The sequence below is a fragment of the Amyelois transitella genome, chromosome 4 (genome assembly GCF_032362555.1).
Source record: "Amyelois transitella isolate CPQ chromosome 4, ilAmyTran1.1, whole genome shotgun sequence".
NCBI classification, from domain to species: domain Eukaryota; kingdom Metazoa; phylum Arthropoda; class Insecta; order Lepidoptera; family Pyralidae; genus Amyelois; species Amyelois transitella.
Window position 1 is genome coordinate 2,559,654 of NC_083507.1, and position 18,118 is coordinate 2,577,771.

An 18,118-nucleotide genomic window follows, 5' to 3' on the forward strand; every position below is an offset into this window, starting at 1 on the left:
AGCCAAATAACTGAACGTGGCCATTCAGTCTTTTCAAGACTGTTGGCTCTGTCTACCCCGCAGGGGATATAGACGTGACCATATGTATGTATTCTTTAACGTAAACAACATAAGAGACACAAGAGATTTTGTAGGGAGCCAAGGAAGGATCCGCTGTTTGAGACCAGCCCTCCTGTGATTCGGCTCGTATGACGGGTGGTTGGTTAGAGCCTTTTTTTTGTTTTCGAAGGGGAAATCCATTTTACGGACTGCCTAGGGTCTTCACTTAGGAGAGTGTAGAACTCCTTGCATCTAGTGTGTGTGTTTAACGGCCTCTGTGGCGCAGCGGTAGTTCGCTTGTCTGTGTCACCGGAGGTCCCGGGTTCGAATCGGCCAGGGCATGATGAGAAACGAACTTTCTCTGGCTGGCCTGGGTCTTGGATGTTTGTCTATATAAGTATTTATTCTAAAATATAGTATCGTTGTGTTAGTATCTCGTAACACAAGTTTGGAACTTACTTCGAGGCTAACTCAATCAGTGTAATTTGTCCCGTATAAAAAAAAACCTACACACTAAAACCCGTCCGGTTCGCACCGCTTGCCATTTTGAGGATATCATGGGACCACGAATTTCACCACGATGCCCTCTAGGACCCCGGTGTGACATGGTTGGTTAGAGCCTTTGTCACACGAGAATACAACAAAAGCGCCCTTTTCTTGACTTCCTATAAGTTCTTTGTGGTGTTTAGGTATTTATTTATAGTTATGTATTAGGTACTCTCTGTACTAAAAGGGCTGACTATTTTTTTACAACAAGTTACGTTATGCGTGCGTAGCCTAGCTAGTTCTGTCTAAAAGGCTTGTAGGAAGGTAAAAAGGGAAGGAGGATCCAAAAAAAGTCTTTAAATAAGTCCACGAGTCTCTGACTTTGGCGGACTCCAAATTTTGAAAACTTACTTAGATAGAGTGGCAATGATTAATAATGTTTACTTGATAAGGGCATTCCCCGGGTTCCTCTTCAGAGTGGTGAGGATAAAACCGGGACTATAGGCAGCATATATAGAATATACTAGATACGAATCTCTTCTTTACATCTTAACTGATAAGATCTTAATTTATTTTCAGTTGGCAATTAAAATGATGCGTTTTAGTTTGTTGTGCCTTGTGGGGAGTGTGGTGGGAGTCTGGGGGATTGATGATTTGGGGATGCTGAGATCTGTCAACCCGCAAGTGCCTTACAGTATGGCCCTGAGGGTAGTCAGGCAGGCCAACAACAGATTAACTAGTAACCTGTAAGTATTTCTAGTTCAAAGGTACTATATTTAACCAAATTAACATTTGTCCTATACAGATTTTATTGGGTACTTACTATAAAGTAAGTTAAGTCATTATATCGTCACTAGTGGGAAGGCCTAAAAGAACGTACCTTGACCAAATTGAGGACGTCCTGGAGAAAGGTCAGAGGGGTTTGTGCGAGTTGTATTCGATCAAACGCGTCGAGCTAGTAAACGCGAATTTGTATGTGATTTGATCAACGCCATCTAGTGGTTAGCCGATGACACTAATGCAATTCCATACAAATTATGATTGAGTGATTACTTTCTCGACGCTATAGATCGAGTAAAACTCTCACTAATTCCTCAGGTCAAAAGTATAAACCGCCGAGCTTGCATGAAGAGAATTAAATTGAATGAAAACTGATTTAAATTGAAAGTATGCAGGTTTCAGACAATGAAGACAGTGATTTTTTTTAATTCTCTTCCTTTCCTTTTTACGAGTATACGCCGCTTACTTAAAACTCGCAATTATTCCAGTACGCCAATGCCAGTCACCGCTATACATATTGCATTATCTATACTTACTAATATTATAAAGCTGAAGAGTGTGTCTGTTTGAACGCGCTAATCTCAGGAACTACTGGTTCAGGTTCGAATTAAAAAAATATTTTTGTGTTGAATGGACCATTTATCGAGGAAGGCTTTAGGTGCAACATCACACATTAACATCACGCTGCAAGTATTAGGAGCGAAGAAATAATGGAAAATGTGAAAAAAAGGGGGAATATTATTCATCCTTGAGGGCTTCAATGATGCCCAAAAAAACTATTCCACGCGGACGAAGTCGCGGGCACAGCTAGTTAATAAAATATTCACGTTATTTACAGAGTAACCACTCTACCCGCAGTGAGCGACCCTCGGTTCCACTACATGCTGGTTCTTGGAATGGTGGACGCTACAGCACGCCGCCTTCTTGACGCGCAAGAAGACACGTATGTTAAATTTTATATACCTACTGGGTGGCAGCAGTTCTGTGCCGGGTAGCTCTTTACTCCAATCCATACATACATACAATTGCTACACATATACTTACGAAAAAACTGTATGTAACTATATACAAAAATTAGTCTTAAAAATTACAACTTGCAGACTATGACAACAGTTTAGGCATAACCTGAAGTGGATCTATTTCTAAAGTTCCGGTTACCAAAAAAAATACTTCCTATACACCCATCGCCTAAAAAAGAATTCCAAGTTATAAGCAACTTGTCACAATTTGAATCTCAATTCCATCATTGAGCTATAAAACCAGCTGAACGTGAACTTCCACCTATCTTTTCGTGTCTTACTAAATTACTTATAGAATCGTCTACAATATTGTATTTGTACCTATCACCCATCTAAACTTTTCCTATATCTTATGTTCCTTATGATACAACTTATGTACTGATTAATTGATTTTCAGTGATCCCGAGCTTCAATATTTACTTGCTCTTAAAGAAGATTTGCCTGGAGTTTACAGGAACCTGCCTAATGCAAGTGCGGCTTTATCTTCAGAATTGTTAGCAGTTCAGGAAGCCGTGGAACCGGTAAGATATTGTGACAGATTCTTACTAGCTTTTCCGCCCGTGTGAATTATACCTAATATCCTTTCTCCATACTATTTGTATGAAAAAATTTCATGAATTATCTGTCGGTTTGAAATTAAAGTATCTGGTAGTAGGCGAGTAGGTGAGGCGACTTACAAAAGTGATAGTACTTAACCGACAGTGACGTATGGTTCCTGGCACCAATAGGAAAAGAATAGGACCACTGCATCTCTTTCCCATGGATGTCGTAAAAGGCGACTAATGAATAGTCTTATGAACTTGAAATTCTTCTTTTAGGCGACAGGCTAGCAACCTGACACCATTTCTCAATTCTATCATTAAGCCAAACAGTTGAACGTGGCCTATAAGTCTTTTCAAGACTGTTGGCTCTGTCTACCCCGCAAGGGATAAAGACGTGATATGTATGTATGTATGTACTTTACCGAAATGTCGCTTGTCGTTTCAGTTAGTAAACCTTATGGAACCGATCTGCGAAGACTTGGACGAGAAAGACTGCGATATGCTCGTGGAACTACAGGTGGAACGAGCTAATTCTAAGGAATTGGACGTCGCAGTCGATGCCCTGAATGCAGGGCTGGTGTTGTCCAATTTATACCTTAATCTTCACGAGGAACTGACAACTGTCTCCCGCGGACACTCCGGCCTTGGGTACAGTTTGTCAGCAACAGACACACTATCAAATCTTGCGGATAAACTGAGAAATGTTTTGGCTGCCGCAGAACTAAATCCCAATAGTATAATGTACTCGTAACACAATGTAACAATTTTTAATCCTTTGCCATGTATATAGAAAAGATACAATTGCAACGATTGCATGATGATTGAATGATTTTTAATTTGCGTGACCTATTTCAATTCAGGACTCGTTTTAAAACACTGAGTTTTGAACTGAATGGGGTAATTAATGTCAAAAAAATTGTTCGCAGCTATTTATTGACTATTTACCTGGGAATTTAGAGGATACAATATACCTTCCCCAAATAGAGAAGCTCTAACAACAATTTATGCTTTTCTACATGTTTAATCATATCCATTGCTTGGTAAAGGGTTAACTTATCTCAAAATAATATATACTTACCTACCTGAAGATTTGAATAGTTTGTTTTTAGCTTAATGTAGATATTATTGATAAAATGTTTTCAAATAGTTATGTTAAGTTTTGACTGTTGTTGACCTTTATAATTAGCAATTAATTAGAACGGACCTCTTGAAATAAAACTGAGCATCTTTAACTATTATTTTCATCAATGCACCTTTTACTATCCATGTTTACAATAACTTTTGTAATAACAAAAGACAACTGCCTTCAATCAATATCCTCCTTTTTTGAATTCAGTTAATTTCTAAAACCTACTCCTAATTGTAACAAACACTTTCCTAAACCGCATCAAAATCGGTTCAGCGAAACGCGAGATAATTGAAGTGGCCAAACTGAGAACCACCTTTTAGGAGGCGGTAAACATTTACTTTAAAAAAATATATTTATTTATCTTCGCGTTTCACTGTGGATTTATTTAGATAATAATTTAATAAAAATCATTTGAGTATACATACATAAAATCACGCCTCTTTCCCGGAGGGGTAGGCAGAGACTACCTCTTTCCACTTGCCACCAATAGTTTGTCTAACCAATGCAATTTGCCTAGAGTATGTATCAGCCAGTTTCTAGACGGCGCCGGATACAATCGACGGCTCTGCGTCCGGCGGCCGCGTCCGGCGAACGGTAACCGTGTCGGATACCTGGACATTACTGTAAAATTACTTGGAAAACAAGTTATATCAATTTGACGGCCTCTGTGGCGCAGTGGTAGTTCGCTTGTCTATGGCATCAGAGGTCCCGGGTTCGAATCCCGGTCAGGGCATGATGAGAAAATAACTTTTTCTGATTGGCCTGGGTCTTGGATGTTTATCTATATAAGTAATTATTATAAAATACTTATAGTATCGTTGAGTTAGTATCTCGTAACACAAGTCTCGAACTTACTTCGAGGCTAACTCAATCTGTGTAATTTGTCTCGTATATATTTATTTATTTATACTTTTAATTCAACTGCATAAATTTAACTGTTAAGTGTACTCAACTAAAGGATATATAAAAACGTTAATAGAAAAATATCAGATCATATTTCAGAAAGTACCTACGAAAAAAAATAAAAGTATTAAAATCCACGATCCTAAATACGTCATATCACCCCGGCCGGCGGAAAAGCGACGCATAAGATTCAGAGGTCAACGACACAATTCATTCAGCTGAGCGATCTCGATAACTCTGTACTTTACTTGATCTTGATACTAGAAAAATAATTTATTTTTCAGACATTTATTTACATGTTTAGTTTTAATTTCTTTTTGTAGTATTGGTCTTTAATAAAGCGTGTGACGTAGTTTTTGAGGGTTTTTTAAATAAGTCAGGGTACTTAAAAAAATATCGTGCAAAGGGATTTGCACCCGATAGATGTTTTTTTTTGGTGGGTTTTGATTGTATCATGCCAAAATTCTGCACAGCGACTCAATTAAGACTACGAAGTAGTTTATTTTATAGTCTTAGAGGATATTATGAGATATATATGTATCTCTGCTTTATTACTTGCTATCGCTTTGACAAAAGAATGAGAAAAAAATGTAATTCAGTATGTGTGCATGTATAGATAATCAATTTTAAACTTTACTAAATTCACCGCGCATAATTGAAACAAATTGAAATACCTATTTTCTCGAGTCAAGAATTAACGATTTCCAAATCAGATGTTAATCGATTATTAGACGGCAACAAATTATTAGTGTTAGCAATTATTTAGTAAGTACTATATAGCCAAACTTCTTTTAAAAAACGACCATTTCTTAAATACAAATCAATTAGGTATTCTGCTTTTTCCAAAATATTTGGTAAGTTTAAGTATTCATTGAATATCTCTCTTTATATTTACTACGGGCAAAGTTTATAAGGTTGATTTAAAATATCCTTTTTTAAAGGATTTGGCATTTGATCTTGATCGGACAAAAATCACAAAAGAAATTACTTACCTACTTATAATAAAAGCTGTACATGGCATAAGAAACACTTAAAACAGTTGATAAATTGGATTCAATTAGTTCAAAATTTAATTAACTCATCTTATTCAGAATATAATAATTCTTCATTTTAATTTTGAAGATTTTGTTACTAGAGAACGTACTTAGATATCTATATAAAAATTAAAAAGTTAGTAGTTAATAGAAAATAGAAATAAAACAATTGTTTTAAAATTTCCATTCAAAATACAAAAGCAAGTTTCAGGCTCTAAGGCACTTATTTACGTTTGTGATTTTTTACGTTGTTTAAGAGAATGCAGTTTATTACCTACTGCTTCTTCTGCACTGACGATTTGGAAACGGCAGTAAAATTTGTTTAAAAGTGATTTAGTTGACGTCAACCAATGTTGTGAAACTAAAAGATATGACAATTAAGTGATGTTAGAAATGTTACTTGAAAAAAAAAAATTGATTTTGCACCCGAACATTCCAGAAATCATCAGCGACGATGATCAACCTAGTACTAACCCTACTGGTCGCCTGTGCATCATTCACCCTGGCACTTCATCAAATCCACTTCGATACCACCAACGAAGACGCATCCAACCTTAATCTCGATTGGGGTCGCGGATACTTAAAAGGTCATACCCAAGCGAAGCAGTCGTATGTCCAAGACTGGTCAGGAGAAAGGCAAACCGATGATGATAAGGAACTATTGAATGTAGTGCCCTTACCGGGAGCCCCAGCTGCGGCTGATGAGGAACAAGTTGCAAATAGTTTAGATTCGGTTGCGAAGTTAGCAACCGACAAAACACCAACGTTCTTGAATGTTAAACTCAGTTTGTCTTTGTGGGATAACGTTGATAGGATGTTCACAGCTATGCTTCAAAGGTACTTATTTATAATATTTCCATGCTTAACTTGGATACTTGTGTTTCAAATCTTGGATTTTTTTCGAAATATTTTTTATTTTAAAATTTCGTGCTATATATTGTTAATAGTGCCGTGTGGTTCCCGGCACCAATACAAAAAAGAATAGGACCACTCCATCTCTTTCCCATGGATGTCGTAAAAGGCGACTAAGGGATAGGCTTACAAACTTGAGATTCTTTTTTTAGGCGATAGGCTAGCAACTTGTCACTATTCGAATCTCAATTCTATCTTAAAGCCAAATAGCTGAACGTGGCCTATCAGTCCGCTCAGGACTGTTGGCTCTGTCTACCCTGCAAGGGATATAGACGTGATTATATGTATGTATGTATGTATATTGTTAATATCAATAATTTTAATTTGCAGAGCTAGACAAAGCCCGAGGCTTACCCTAAAGGATCGTGGTACGCATTCAGTTGCTGTGATGTCAACCATTGTCAATCTGGCAAACAATCTATTGGAGAGATGCTCGTAAGTTTCCATAAGTTATCACACGCAGGAAACATCCTTACTTCAGTATTTACTTCTTCATGTTTACATACCTATTCGTTCACTGCTGAAATTGCGCCAAGCGCGTAGTGTTAAAAGCAAAGATATGTAGCAGGAGCGATGATTCGGGTTTGACCGCCAGTACAGAAAGATCTTCCGCCAGGCTAGATGTGATGTCCAAGGAACCGCGGCTCCAACGATGTTGTGTCGGAGGTTGTATATATGCTCCAATCCGTGGAAACCGTATTATTGCGATTATCGCCGTCATTGGCTGATAGCATCGCGTGATTGGATGTTGTGACTTGTAACGTAGAAAAGTCGCCATAGATATCAGGAACACTAGATTTTAGTAAGTAGATGAAGAACTATTTTGAAATAATGACATGTCACAATACGCATTGGCAAAAAAACATTTCACTAAATAAACATCCTAGGTGTGTTTTTAGTGGTCCGGCTAAACACTGATTTGACATATACTTATTTATTTACCATCCCACAACATACTTGCGATGATTTTTTGGTATGAATTCTTTGTCGCAGAACCGACCAGCCAGCGTCCGTTGCGCCCATATTGTCGAAGCGTTGCGTTTTCTTTCAATGCGCTAGGTAAGTACGACACCATAATTTTGACCCATATATATGAAAACTTATATGTAAAAACCTTTCTTGCCCAACTTACTACCAGTAGCACCAAACCAAATAAAATTGTACCAAGTACAATTTTATTTGGGAATGCTTCGTGTTTGCCTAACGTAATTCCTAGATTCCTTCTTAGTTCCGTTAGGAAAGGACACTTTTATACCCGTGAACAAAATTATAGATATCTAAGTTTAAACATTGACTGCATACGATATTAAATTCAATGTTTTGTTGCAGGACAAGCCAATACGTCAAGTCATACCGAGATATAGTGTCTTCAAGTCTACTCAGAGCTTATACTGCGCCTTTGGAAGTCGCCAATCGGATAGTGGACTTATTTGACTTACTGAGGAAAAGTACTACGAGCGTAAGTACCTAGATTCTTAACTCTTCTTCCTAATTAGCGTAAAATATAATCCTAATCAAAAAACAAAAGAGTAAATTTGTCAAAAAGTGATTATTCTTGTAGGCAATAGGCCTACTTACCTATCACTCTCTGAATCTTAATCCTATCATTAAGCCAACCAGCTAAATGTGGCTTTAATCTGGTGACTGGGCTCTGACAATACCTACTGAACACGTGACACTTAAATTTTCAAGCGATTTAAAATTTTCTTTTTCAGGTACGCGCATTAGTACGAACCGACCTGCTGCGGTGCAGGTCCACCGATACACGAACACGATCCCCTTGTGGGTCTCTCTGGGGCCGGCTCCAGCAGTCAGTCCACCTCCCTCAACTGGAGAGAGAGAAGAAACTCGTCCAAGCCTTAGGCAGCCTCGCCAGAACCGTTCTTTCCTCTCAATCTTTACAACAGACCATTAGCGATTTCGACGAAGCACACTACTTATTGAACGGACGACAGGACACTAAATTATTCGTGCTTACTGTGAAAACTGCTCGCGTTTTGAGATTGTTGTCAAACAAACGGACTTGCGAGCTGCCGAGTTTGGGGCCGTGGCTACACGAACCCAAGGAGAGTGAGGAACCTCATGATACTGCTGAAGATTCAGGCCATGCGGCATCAAGGAATAGGTACGACACCCTCGCTGGATAAAATGGATTTCACGAGGCTTCCAACGGCGTTATTACTTAGCGGTGTGAACCATCATCTTTCTTAAATTCACTTCCTTATCTCAGTTTAAAACAGTAGTTTCAGTTTGCATTAGTACATAACTCTCTTCCATTTTGCTTTTGTCATTGCCCGTTTGTCATCTCGTGTCAATAAAATGCAAATTATACGTTTTGTTTTTTTGACCTAACACTTTGAATATTACCATAAAAATTCAGTATAAAACTTTACTTACGAGTAAGTAATTAATTTCTACCCTTGCTTAATAGAGATATCAATAAAACACGATAGGTAATTACATCACACAATTTTAATTTAACCTTAAAGTACACCATACATCGTACAAATAACAACTCAGTATTTCCAGTGTTGCCAGATAAAATAAATAAAGCATTTGGATCTTAGTTTTATCTAACTAGATTTTTGTGAGCTATTACTTGAACTAAGTTTGGTTATTCATTATAACATCGATTTTACAGCACACTATCAGTATATTAACAAAAGTGCATTTTAATATATTATATCTCTTTTTATTTTTTAATAAATATTCTATACCTATTAGTTTATGCTATTTAAGGGTCAGTTGCGTTAGTCAATTGTAAATGGAAACAGAAGAATTTAAGCCTAAGAACAGCATTACCCTAGAGAAAAGTATTGTATAAAATTTTGTATTATTATAATTATTTTGCACAATTATAATTTCTAAATGCTTACAACGAAGAATGTTAATTTTATCAATAATTTAATAAAAAATGAATTTCACCAATTCCGATAAGAACTATTTCAAATTACAATGTCCAATAATGCGCCTTAATCGAACAAACTCTGAAATAATTATTAGAATATTTCCAACAAGGCCATACCAAATCTTGGAACATTTTGACATTACACTGAAGCAATTCCCGTAAGAAATTACATGGTTAAATTAAAGAAACCAGTAAAAAGCAAATGACCCTTTTACAATAATGTTTATGCATAATAATTCACGATGCCTCCTATGTTTACATAGATTTTTGTTTCTTAATTTTAAATATACCTAAATATTTTTATGACCCCTTGTCTCAAAGACATTTAATATAGCCTGGATTAAGTTGAAAGACATAGATACACATAAATAGACTGACTAATGAAAAGTATTGTACTGACTTTGTCGAAATTACCAGTTTTTGCTGTAATTGAATAACGGAAACCTTTATTTTTATATGATTGATAATTAATTTGATTGAAGTAGCTTAAGTAAAATAAAAATTTAAAGGGAATTCGAAAATATTATTTAAGACATGACGAGTAGATTATAGACTACCACCAGACAATTTCTAAAATATATGGTGACATTTATGTGTGTGTGTGTGTGTGTGTGTAACTTATTGTATTTCCTAAACGTAAACTAAACTGATTTAACACGGCTTCATTTATGAATATTCGTAGTATCTGACGACAAATTAATTAGGCTAATATACTCGTTGCTTATATACAGCTGGAGAAACAAAACTAACTATTACAAACTATTGCGCTTATATAGTGTGTTTCAGTGAAACGGAATTGCGTAAGCTGATTGGTCGATATCTCTTGACCAATCAAATTACGAGCGCAAAAATGAACGCTGTGACTAGTTTTTCTCAAAACTCTCTATTAAAATGCGCCTTTCCATCATCCACTTTTTCAAATTTAACAATGACAAACTATTTGCTAATAAATTTGCAGTGCGAATAATTGGAAACTTATAGTTATCTGTTATTATTTTACATTTATAAGCATAATTTTATTTATTTAATACTTTAGGAGGTTAGCCGAAACGAATATTGTTAAACAAATCAGTCAAACATAAATTAAAGTAATAACTAAGACTACATTGCACACAGAGTTAATCAACTTTATCAAAATATGTTCAAGATATACCTCATAAATATTTTACTTGTATTAATTAAGATAGTCCTAAAGTAGAGCTGCCATTGTAATAATTGAACTAACACATGAAAATGTACAAGGGAAGCAAGTTATAAATTAAATCATATAACAATCAAATTTAAAGTCCATAGAATATGCCAAATACTCTATCTATACAGACTGAGATGTATCTTTTGCCCAGTAAATAACTAAGTCGTTTGTTTTCGGTCACTTAGTTAATTAGTGTTCAAAATATACCATTTTTTTTTGCAAAGTATTTTATACAAACATATACAATTTATCTTTTGATGTATACTTTAAGAAAAAAAAGTCAAAACTTTGTTTATATGTTACACCTGAGTTATATCTGAGTACAGATGCTTCGCTCTTAAAATATCTGTCAGCAATTTTATATCGCTGTCCCTTACTAAACCTATCACAAGACCGAGACGGAAATACAAAATAACGACAGACATTTCCTTACAATTTTATGCTTAAATATCAATAAATGCAAATCAAATCAACTAAAAGAAATGAAAACTACGTTTTCAATCTTTGGCTTGTCTTCATTTTTATTGTAGTTGAAAAGAGATCAGATCAGATTTTAGATAACGTATTCTCTACTACTGCTCTACTTGCATAATATACATTAATTTATATATTCTAGGATAACAAAACATGATCAAACAACTCCGATTTCCTTGCTTTAAATGATTATTGTACTAAATGACTAATAGACCAAAACCAAGCCAAAACCATTTCACACTCAAAGTATTAGTAAGCAAGCATCATCAAACCGTAATTTTAGAAAACTTATTCTATTCAATAAAAAGCAAGAAAATAGGACAAACAAAAACGTGTATACCTATAAATTACCTATATATTGTATGAATGGTAGAAAAAACTACCAAAATAAATCCGGAACCGCCTTGTGTTACTATAAAACATTTGAGAAAAATAATTTACTTGTTACAAAGAAATAAAACAAATATATTTCTCTCATCTGAGATAATTAACACTAATATTGCTGAAACAGAAAAAAAAGATTAATTAATTGACAAAAAAAAACTAAACTAAACAACATGGTCTGACGGCTGAAAAGTAATTCGTTCAAAATGGAAAATACATCAAAATTAAAGTGCTTTCCAAACGCCAAACAAATTTGTATTAAATATTTTTTATATACATCGTAAACCTATACACAAACATATGTACATGTATTATAAAAATACATACATTGAGTAGGAATAGATTTTACCGAAAATCGCATTCGGTAATAGTGTTTTTTGACCATAGCATTGGTACAGTTTACACTACTAAGTGGCCAATTTCCAATTAAAGAATTGAACCACGGAAATTCAGTCTGCTATGCAAAAAAAAACTCGTATATAAATGAAAATTAAGCCACATGTTAATTTAACGTTATTCATTTTGACAGCTGCTCAGCCAATAACAACACGTACTCTTATTTGATTGGCCGAGGAACTATGGAAAAATAACTATCTTCTCAGAATTACTATGAGACATAAAAATCGATTGCATGATTTATAAATTCAAATCACTTCACAATCTATCAATAATAAATCGCATTCCACTATGAGACCATAAATAAACTTAAATCTTATGGGAGCACGTATAAAGGAACCAATAAATAACTAGAAATAACACCAAGTTATATCATCACCATGGAAATATAACCATCTGGCAAAACCAACTCAAAATATAACTATCAGAATAAAAAATACCGTTTTTCTATCCATCTCAAAACTGGCCAATAAGAAAGAGGCTGAACCTTTTGTTTTCCCTCTATCTTTTTACCCTAGGAAGAGATTGAGGCTAACGGAAGAATTTCAATGTCAATTTTCCCGTCTGAAACGTTTGCGAGTTTTTTTTTCAGCTAGCTATACTTCCATGATTAGCACTGTCTCCACACTAACTTTCACAATTCACTTGTAACGTCTATCTGTACGCCGTTTGCAGGTTTCACGATTCACTTTTAACGTTTATCTGAGCGCCGTGTACAAGTTGAGAACGCTTTTATTCTCTTTGTGCGACGGTGTTTTGGAGAATACGTTCCAAAACCTTAGCGTTTCGTCGCCGGCGCCCGTCACTATCGCCTCGCCATCGGGGGAGAGGGCCAGGTATAGTACTCTGTACGAATGACCTGTTAGTTTTGCCACCTATAACGTAAAAAAAGGTTTCTTAGTAAAATTTGTTTTATCGTTGTTCGACTTACAAGTCGAGTCGAGAAATTTTCTATGCGGATCACAAATAAGTCACCATTCTCTGGAAGTTTATCAAGGTTACTTCTTAGAGGAGTCCAATCATGGTTGATTAACCTTGTTGTCTTACAATAATCACATAGGAGAAGGAAATGTAGTTACAATTTTACAGTGCCGGTTACCACCGAATACATATAGCTCAACATATTAAGATACAAATTAATTAAATAGTAACTATCAATCGCTTTGTTTCATCAGCATTAACATGTAAGTTATTAAATTAGTTATTAGCATTAACATTAGTTTGCTTAACAGCAGTTAGGATTCTGGTACTTACTTGTGTCAGTGAGGGATACTTCCAAACTAAGATCTGATTCTGCGAATATCCGTGCGTGGAAACCAGTTCACTTGAATGTTTAGACCACGCCAAGTTGCACACTTGCGATCCTGAAAAAGAAATAATAATAAATACCATTATTAAAAACAGACAAAAACATAAGAATGCTTGTTTAAGGTTCTACACAGTATATTGGCTCTTGAATACCACACTCCGTGTTGGTGGGGGAGATTACTGACAAGCACAGACAACAACACATCAATGATTTACCACATAAATTTCATTCCTTCCTTAGTTAGTCATACTAATGTTGCTATCGATAAAACAAAGTAGAAATTCTAGCTCTATGTAAATTAAACGCATTCAACTATGTTTAAAATATTTGTAGCAATGCTTGAAGTAAATGTTCATGTGACTCGTTCTTCTCAACATATACCGAGCTTGGTAGGAGGTATATCCTAAGATTTCCTTAAAAAAATTCGGTAAAATCTATCATCGACATACCTGTGTCTACGCATTGCATCGGCTGCGATTCCAGAAGCGAATGCAGCGGTCCGCTGTTACTCCGAGCCTAGCAATCCGTTTGGGTGGGGAAAATACTGATTTGTGTCTTTATGAAAACGAGCCATAGATCCATAATCAATTTTTGCCAATAACCATAGAATCAATCTATCATCTACATACCTGTGTCTACGCATTGCATCAGCTGCGTAGTGAGAATGTTTCAGAAGCGAATGCAGCGGTCCGCTATGCCTCCCCCCGAGGCTAGCAATCCGTGTTGTTGGGGAAAATACTGACTTGTGTCTTTATGAAAACGAGCAATAGATCCACAATCAATATATGACAATAACCAAGGAATCAATCTATCATCTACATACCTGTGTCTACGCATTGCATCTGCTGCGTAGTGAGAATGTTCCAGAAGCGAATGCAGCGGTCCGCTGTGCCTCCCCCCGAGGCTAGCAATCCGTGTTGGTGGGGAGAATTCTGACTAGTGTCTTTATGAAAACTAGCAATAGATCCATCATTAATTTGACAATAACCAAGGAATCAATCTATCATCGACATACCTGTGTCTACGCATTGCATCTGCTGCGTAGTGAGAATGTTCCAGAAGCGAATGCAGCGGTCCGCTGTGCCTCCCCCCGAGGCTAGCAATCCGTGTTGGTGGGGAGAATTCTGACTAGTGTCTTTATGAAAACTAGCAATAGATCCATCATTAATTTGACAATAACCAAGGAATCAATCTATCATCGACATACCTGTGTCTACGCATTGCATCGGCTGCGAAGTGAGAGTGTTCCAGAAGCGAATGCAGCGGTCCGCTGTGCCTCCGCCCGAGGCTAGCAATCCGTGTTGGTGGGGAGACCACGCGATCGCTTTTACTGCGGCAACGTGAGCGGAGTAAGTTTGTACAGGTGACGTCGAGTGCTGGAAACAATTAAGATTATTATATAAAAAACTAGCTTTCGCCAGCGGCACCGCCCGTATAAAAGTTTCCCTGAGTCCTGTACTGTACACTAAATACGTACTTAACATAAAATAAGGAATAAATATGGGAATATATTATTTTATCGCACTAGATAAACTTATCAGTGTGGGGAAACAAATATATATCAAATAATATTATTCCATAAACTCGACATGGGAATGCGGTTTGAATTGGTTGCTTTTTGTGGTTTTTGGTGTAGGGCTTTTCATTATAATTGCAATTTTCGGGAAAAAACGGCATGATTTTGGCAACTAATGGGGCTCGCTTCTTTCAGCGATCCTGATTTCAAATACATACATACATATAATCACGTCTTTATCCCTTACGGGGGCACAGTCTCATAAAGACTGAAAGACCACGTTCTTCTGTATAACTTAATGATGGAATTGAGAAAATAGTGACAGGTTGACCATTTGTCATAAACCAATGCCTACATTTGATGACCAACGAATTTGCGTGCGAAAGTTCATTGGCGCGATGTGTACCCGGCTTAATAGTTTGAGACTTACCATAGACCAGACGAAGAGTTTGTTGTCGTTGCCACCCGAAGCTAGGGATTGGCCATCCGGAGACCACTTAAGACCGCACACCTCTTGTCTATGGCCTTGTAACACGCGGCCCGATTGCTGAGCTGTAAACAATTGATAAATTAATGAAAAAAAAAATAATATCACACATATCACGCCTTACAAGGTAGACAGGGCGTATGGTCACACTTTGAGGACACATTCTATTAGATAGCTTAACGCGGGAACTTCATTTGCTCATATTACGATAGAACATATTATTTTATTAGACTCTAAATAATACATAAGAGATAATTAATTTATAATTATCAAAACAGCCATTCCTAGTAAAGAAGAATAGGTCATTATTCATCAAAAGAGGACAAAATTTGCAAATTGCACATCCGGCCAAGAGGGATGCTACTTCTTTTGATCAACCATCCTATGACCATTTTAAAAGATGCTTAAACTTAACGGTCGCATACCGAGCGTGCTAATTACTACGCTATGGGCTAATCCGATAGCCTCTTCTGAGAACATGAAATTGTAATATTTCTCAAGGAAAACAGGAGTGCCGTGTGGTTCCCGATACCAATCAAAAAAAGAATAGGACCACTCCTTCTCTTTTCCATGGATATCGTAAAAAGCGAGTAAGGGATTGGCATATAGTCTGTATTCTTCTTTTAGGCCATGGGCTAGCAACCTGTCTCTATTCGAATCTAAATTTTATCATCAAGCTAAAAAGCTGAACAGGCCACGTTTAGCTCAGCCTTTCGAATACTACTGGCTTTGTCTACCCCGTAAGGGATATAGACGTGACTTTATGTATGTAGGTATGTCAGACAGAGGATGTGTAATTGGCGGTTTCATTGCCATTAAACATTTCTACATAAGTACTAGCAGAATAAAAAAAAATTACTTACGCGGACATCTCGTATCCCTTTGACGTATGTGTCTGTCCCGCGAGCCGGAACTTAGTATATCGCCGTTCCAGGCCAGAGCGCCCACCCGCGCTATGTGACCTTGGAGCTTCGTCACCTGGTAACAAAATAAAAATTTTACTTAAGGTAACTAGTACTTATGTTATAAATCTAATAAACCAATCTTCTGCGAATTTCGCGTACATAAATTAAGAATGTGGAGAAGGACATAAGGGTGCCTATCAATCATATCGATAAAACTATAGTTGCCGTGAAATTTGCGGATAACCTGTTTTTCTTTTGTAGGATTCAATTCGCGCGGGCGAAGTTGCGCAGGTAAAATCTAGTAATATATAATCCCACTTCAAAATAGATTACGCCGTGGATGGCATAAAATGCATCTAAGGGATAGGCTTATAAATATGGGATGCCTCTTGTAGACGATGGGCTGTTGATCTGTCACTATTTGAATCTCAATTCCATCATAAAAACAAATTTCATATTCTAATGTCCTTAGTTTGTCCAAAGTTCGATTCGTTTTAACAAAGTTCGATTAAAGTCGGTTCAGTTATAATCAAGATGTAACAAACCTTAATTGCGTTATAATTTATTTATATGCGTAATGTATGTTCCTACTTCATATGTAATTTTTATGGGCAATAAAGATTTATTGTATTATAATGTATTAATTAAAATTGGGATAATTGGAATTATTTACACAGATCAAATAACAATTAATTGGAATGACGCACTGGTACCTTTATCATTTATCTTCTAGATGGCAAGTCACTGCATTCGTAATGATAGTGAACATAGGCCTTATAACCTTCGAGCGCAATGTATCTCTGCGGCTGACCTACATTGCACGGCAAACACGTTTAGAATCTAGCAGATACTAAGTTTAACTTGATTTTAGACTTGTATTTTCTTTTTTATATAAATGTATAAAAAAGATATTTTTTTTCAATTTAAACTGGTGAATTGTTATTATTAATTTACGTGGATGATGCGACAGAAGTATGCAGAGAACGTGGCAAGTGACAAGATGTAGTCTCTGCCTACCCATTCGGGAAAAAGAAGTGATTTCATATATGTATGGTATCCAGTTAGTGTGTGTGAGTTTTCACTTGACTATAGGTAACCAAAAACACGTCCAGATAGGTCACTACATACATACATATAATCACGTCTTTATCCCTTGCGGGCCACGATCAGCTTTTTGACTTAATGATAGAATGGAGATTCAAATAGCGACAGGTTGCTAGCCCATCGCATACAAGAAGAATCCCAAGTTTATAAGTCTATCCCTTAAACGCCTTTTACGACATCTATGGGAAAGAGATGGAGTCTGATCCGGTCCTAATCTTTTCCCCTTTTGGTTCCGGGAACCACACGGCATAGGTCACTAGGTTGATAATAAATAAAACCTACCTCTTTGTTGACTGTGACGTCCCACACGCTGATGTGGCCTTTCTGCGTGCCAACAGCCACGTGGTGGCCGCGCTCGCTCCACGCCACAGATGTGACTGTGTTACCTTCCGAAGACAGGTCACAGAGTCGGGTCACCTGAAACGAAACAGGATATGTATGTATGTCATACGTCATAATTCATTAACAATAGATTTTGCAACGACCATGTAAGTTAATACTTCAAGTTTATTACATGTAACAGTACTGCCTTTACGTCGTCAATGTTAAAACATAAGAGAATTAGAGAACCTACTACGATATAAGAGTTTTTTTTAACG

General features: G+C 36.5%; 3 protein-coding genes across 3 annotated transcripts in view; 2 read left to right on the plus strand and 1 right to left on the minus strand.

The window, feature by feature from the left end:
- Positions 1 to 951: 951 nt before the first annotated feature.
- On the plus strand, positions 952 to 3,945 carry LOC132904392 (uncharacterized). The gene is made up of 5 exons (XM_060954700.1): positions 952 to 1,005; positions 1,105 to 1,271; positions 2,144 to 2,248; positions 2,722 to 2,845; positions 3,312 to 3,945. Exons 1-5 carry the CDS (start codon positions 952 to 954, stop codon positions 3,615 to 3,617), a joined length of 756 nt encoding a protein of 251 aa, XP_060810683.1. The 3' UTR covers positions 3,618 to 3,945.
- Positions 3,946 to 6,386: 2,441 nt separating this feature from the next.
- LOC132904393 (uncharacterized) lies at positions 6,387 to 7,283 on the plus strand. The gene is made up of 2 exons (XM_060954701.1): positions 6,387 to 6,769; positions 7,175 to 7,283. The coding sequence occupies exons 1-2, from the start codon at positions 6,387 to 6,389 to the stop codon at positions 7,281 to 7,283; spliced, it is 492 nt and encodes a 163-aa protein (XP_060810684.1).
- A 2,015-nt stretch (positions 7,284 to 9,298) lies between these two features.
- LOC106129408 (fizzy-related protein homolog) overlaps positions 9,299 to 18,118 on the minus strand; it is a 37,261-nt gene continuing 28,441 nt past the window's right edge. The window contains exons 4-9 of the mRNA XM_060954295.1: positions 17,802 to 17,936; positions 16,374 to 16,488; positions 15,454 to 15,575; positions 14,715 to 14,883; positions 13,453 to 13,562; positions 9,299 to 13,073 (exon numbers count right to left, since the gene is read on the minus strand). Of these exons, the coding sequence (XP_060810278.1) occupies positions 12,897 to 13,073; positions 13,453 to 13,562; positions 14,715 to 14,883; positions 15,454 to 15,575; positions 16,374 to 16,488; positions 17,802 to 17,936 (828 nt within the window). The 3' untranslated portion in view covers positions 9,299 to 12,896. The remainder of the gene's footprint in view (positions 13,074 to 13,452; positions 13,563 to 14,714; positions 14,884 to 15,453; positions 15,576 to 16,373; positions 16,489 to 17,801; positions 17,937 to 18,118) is intronic.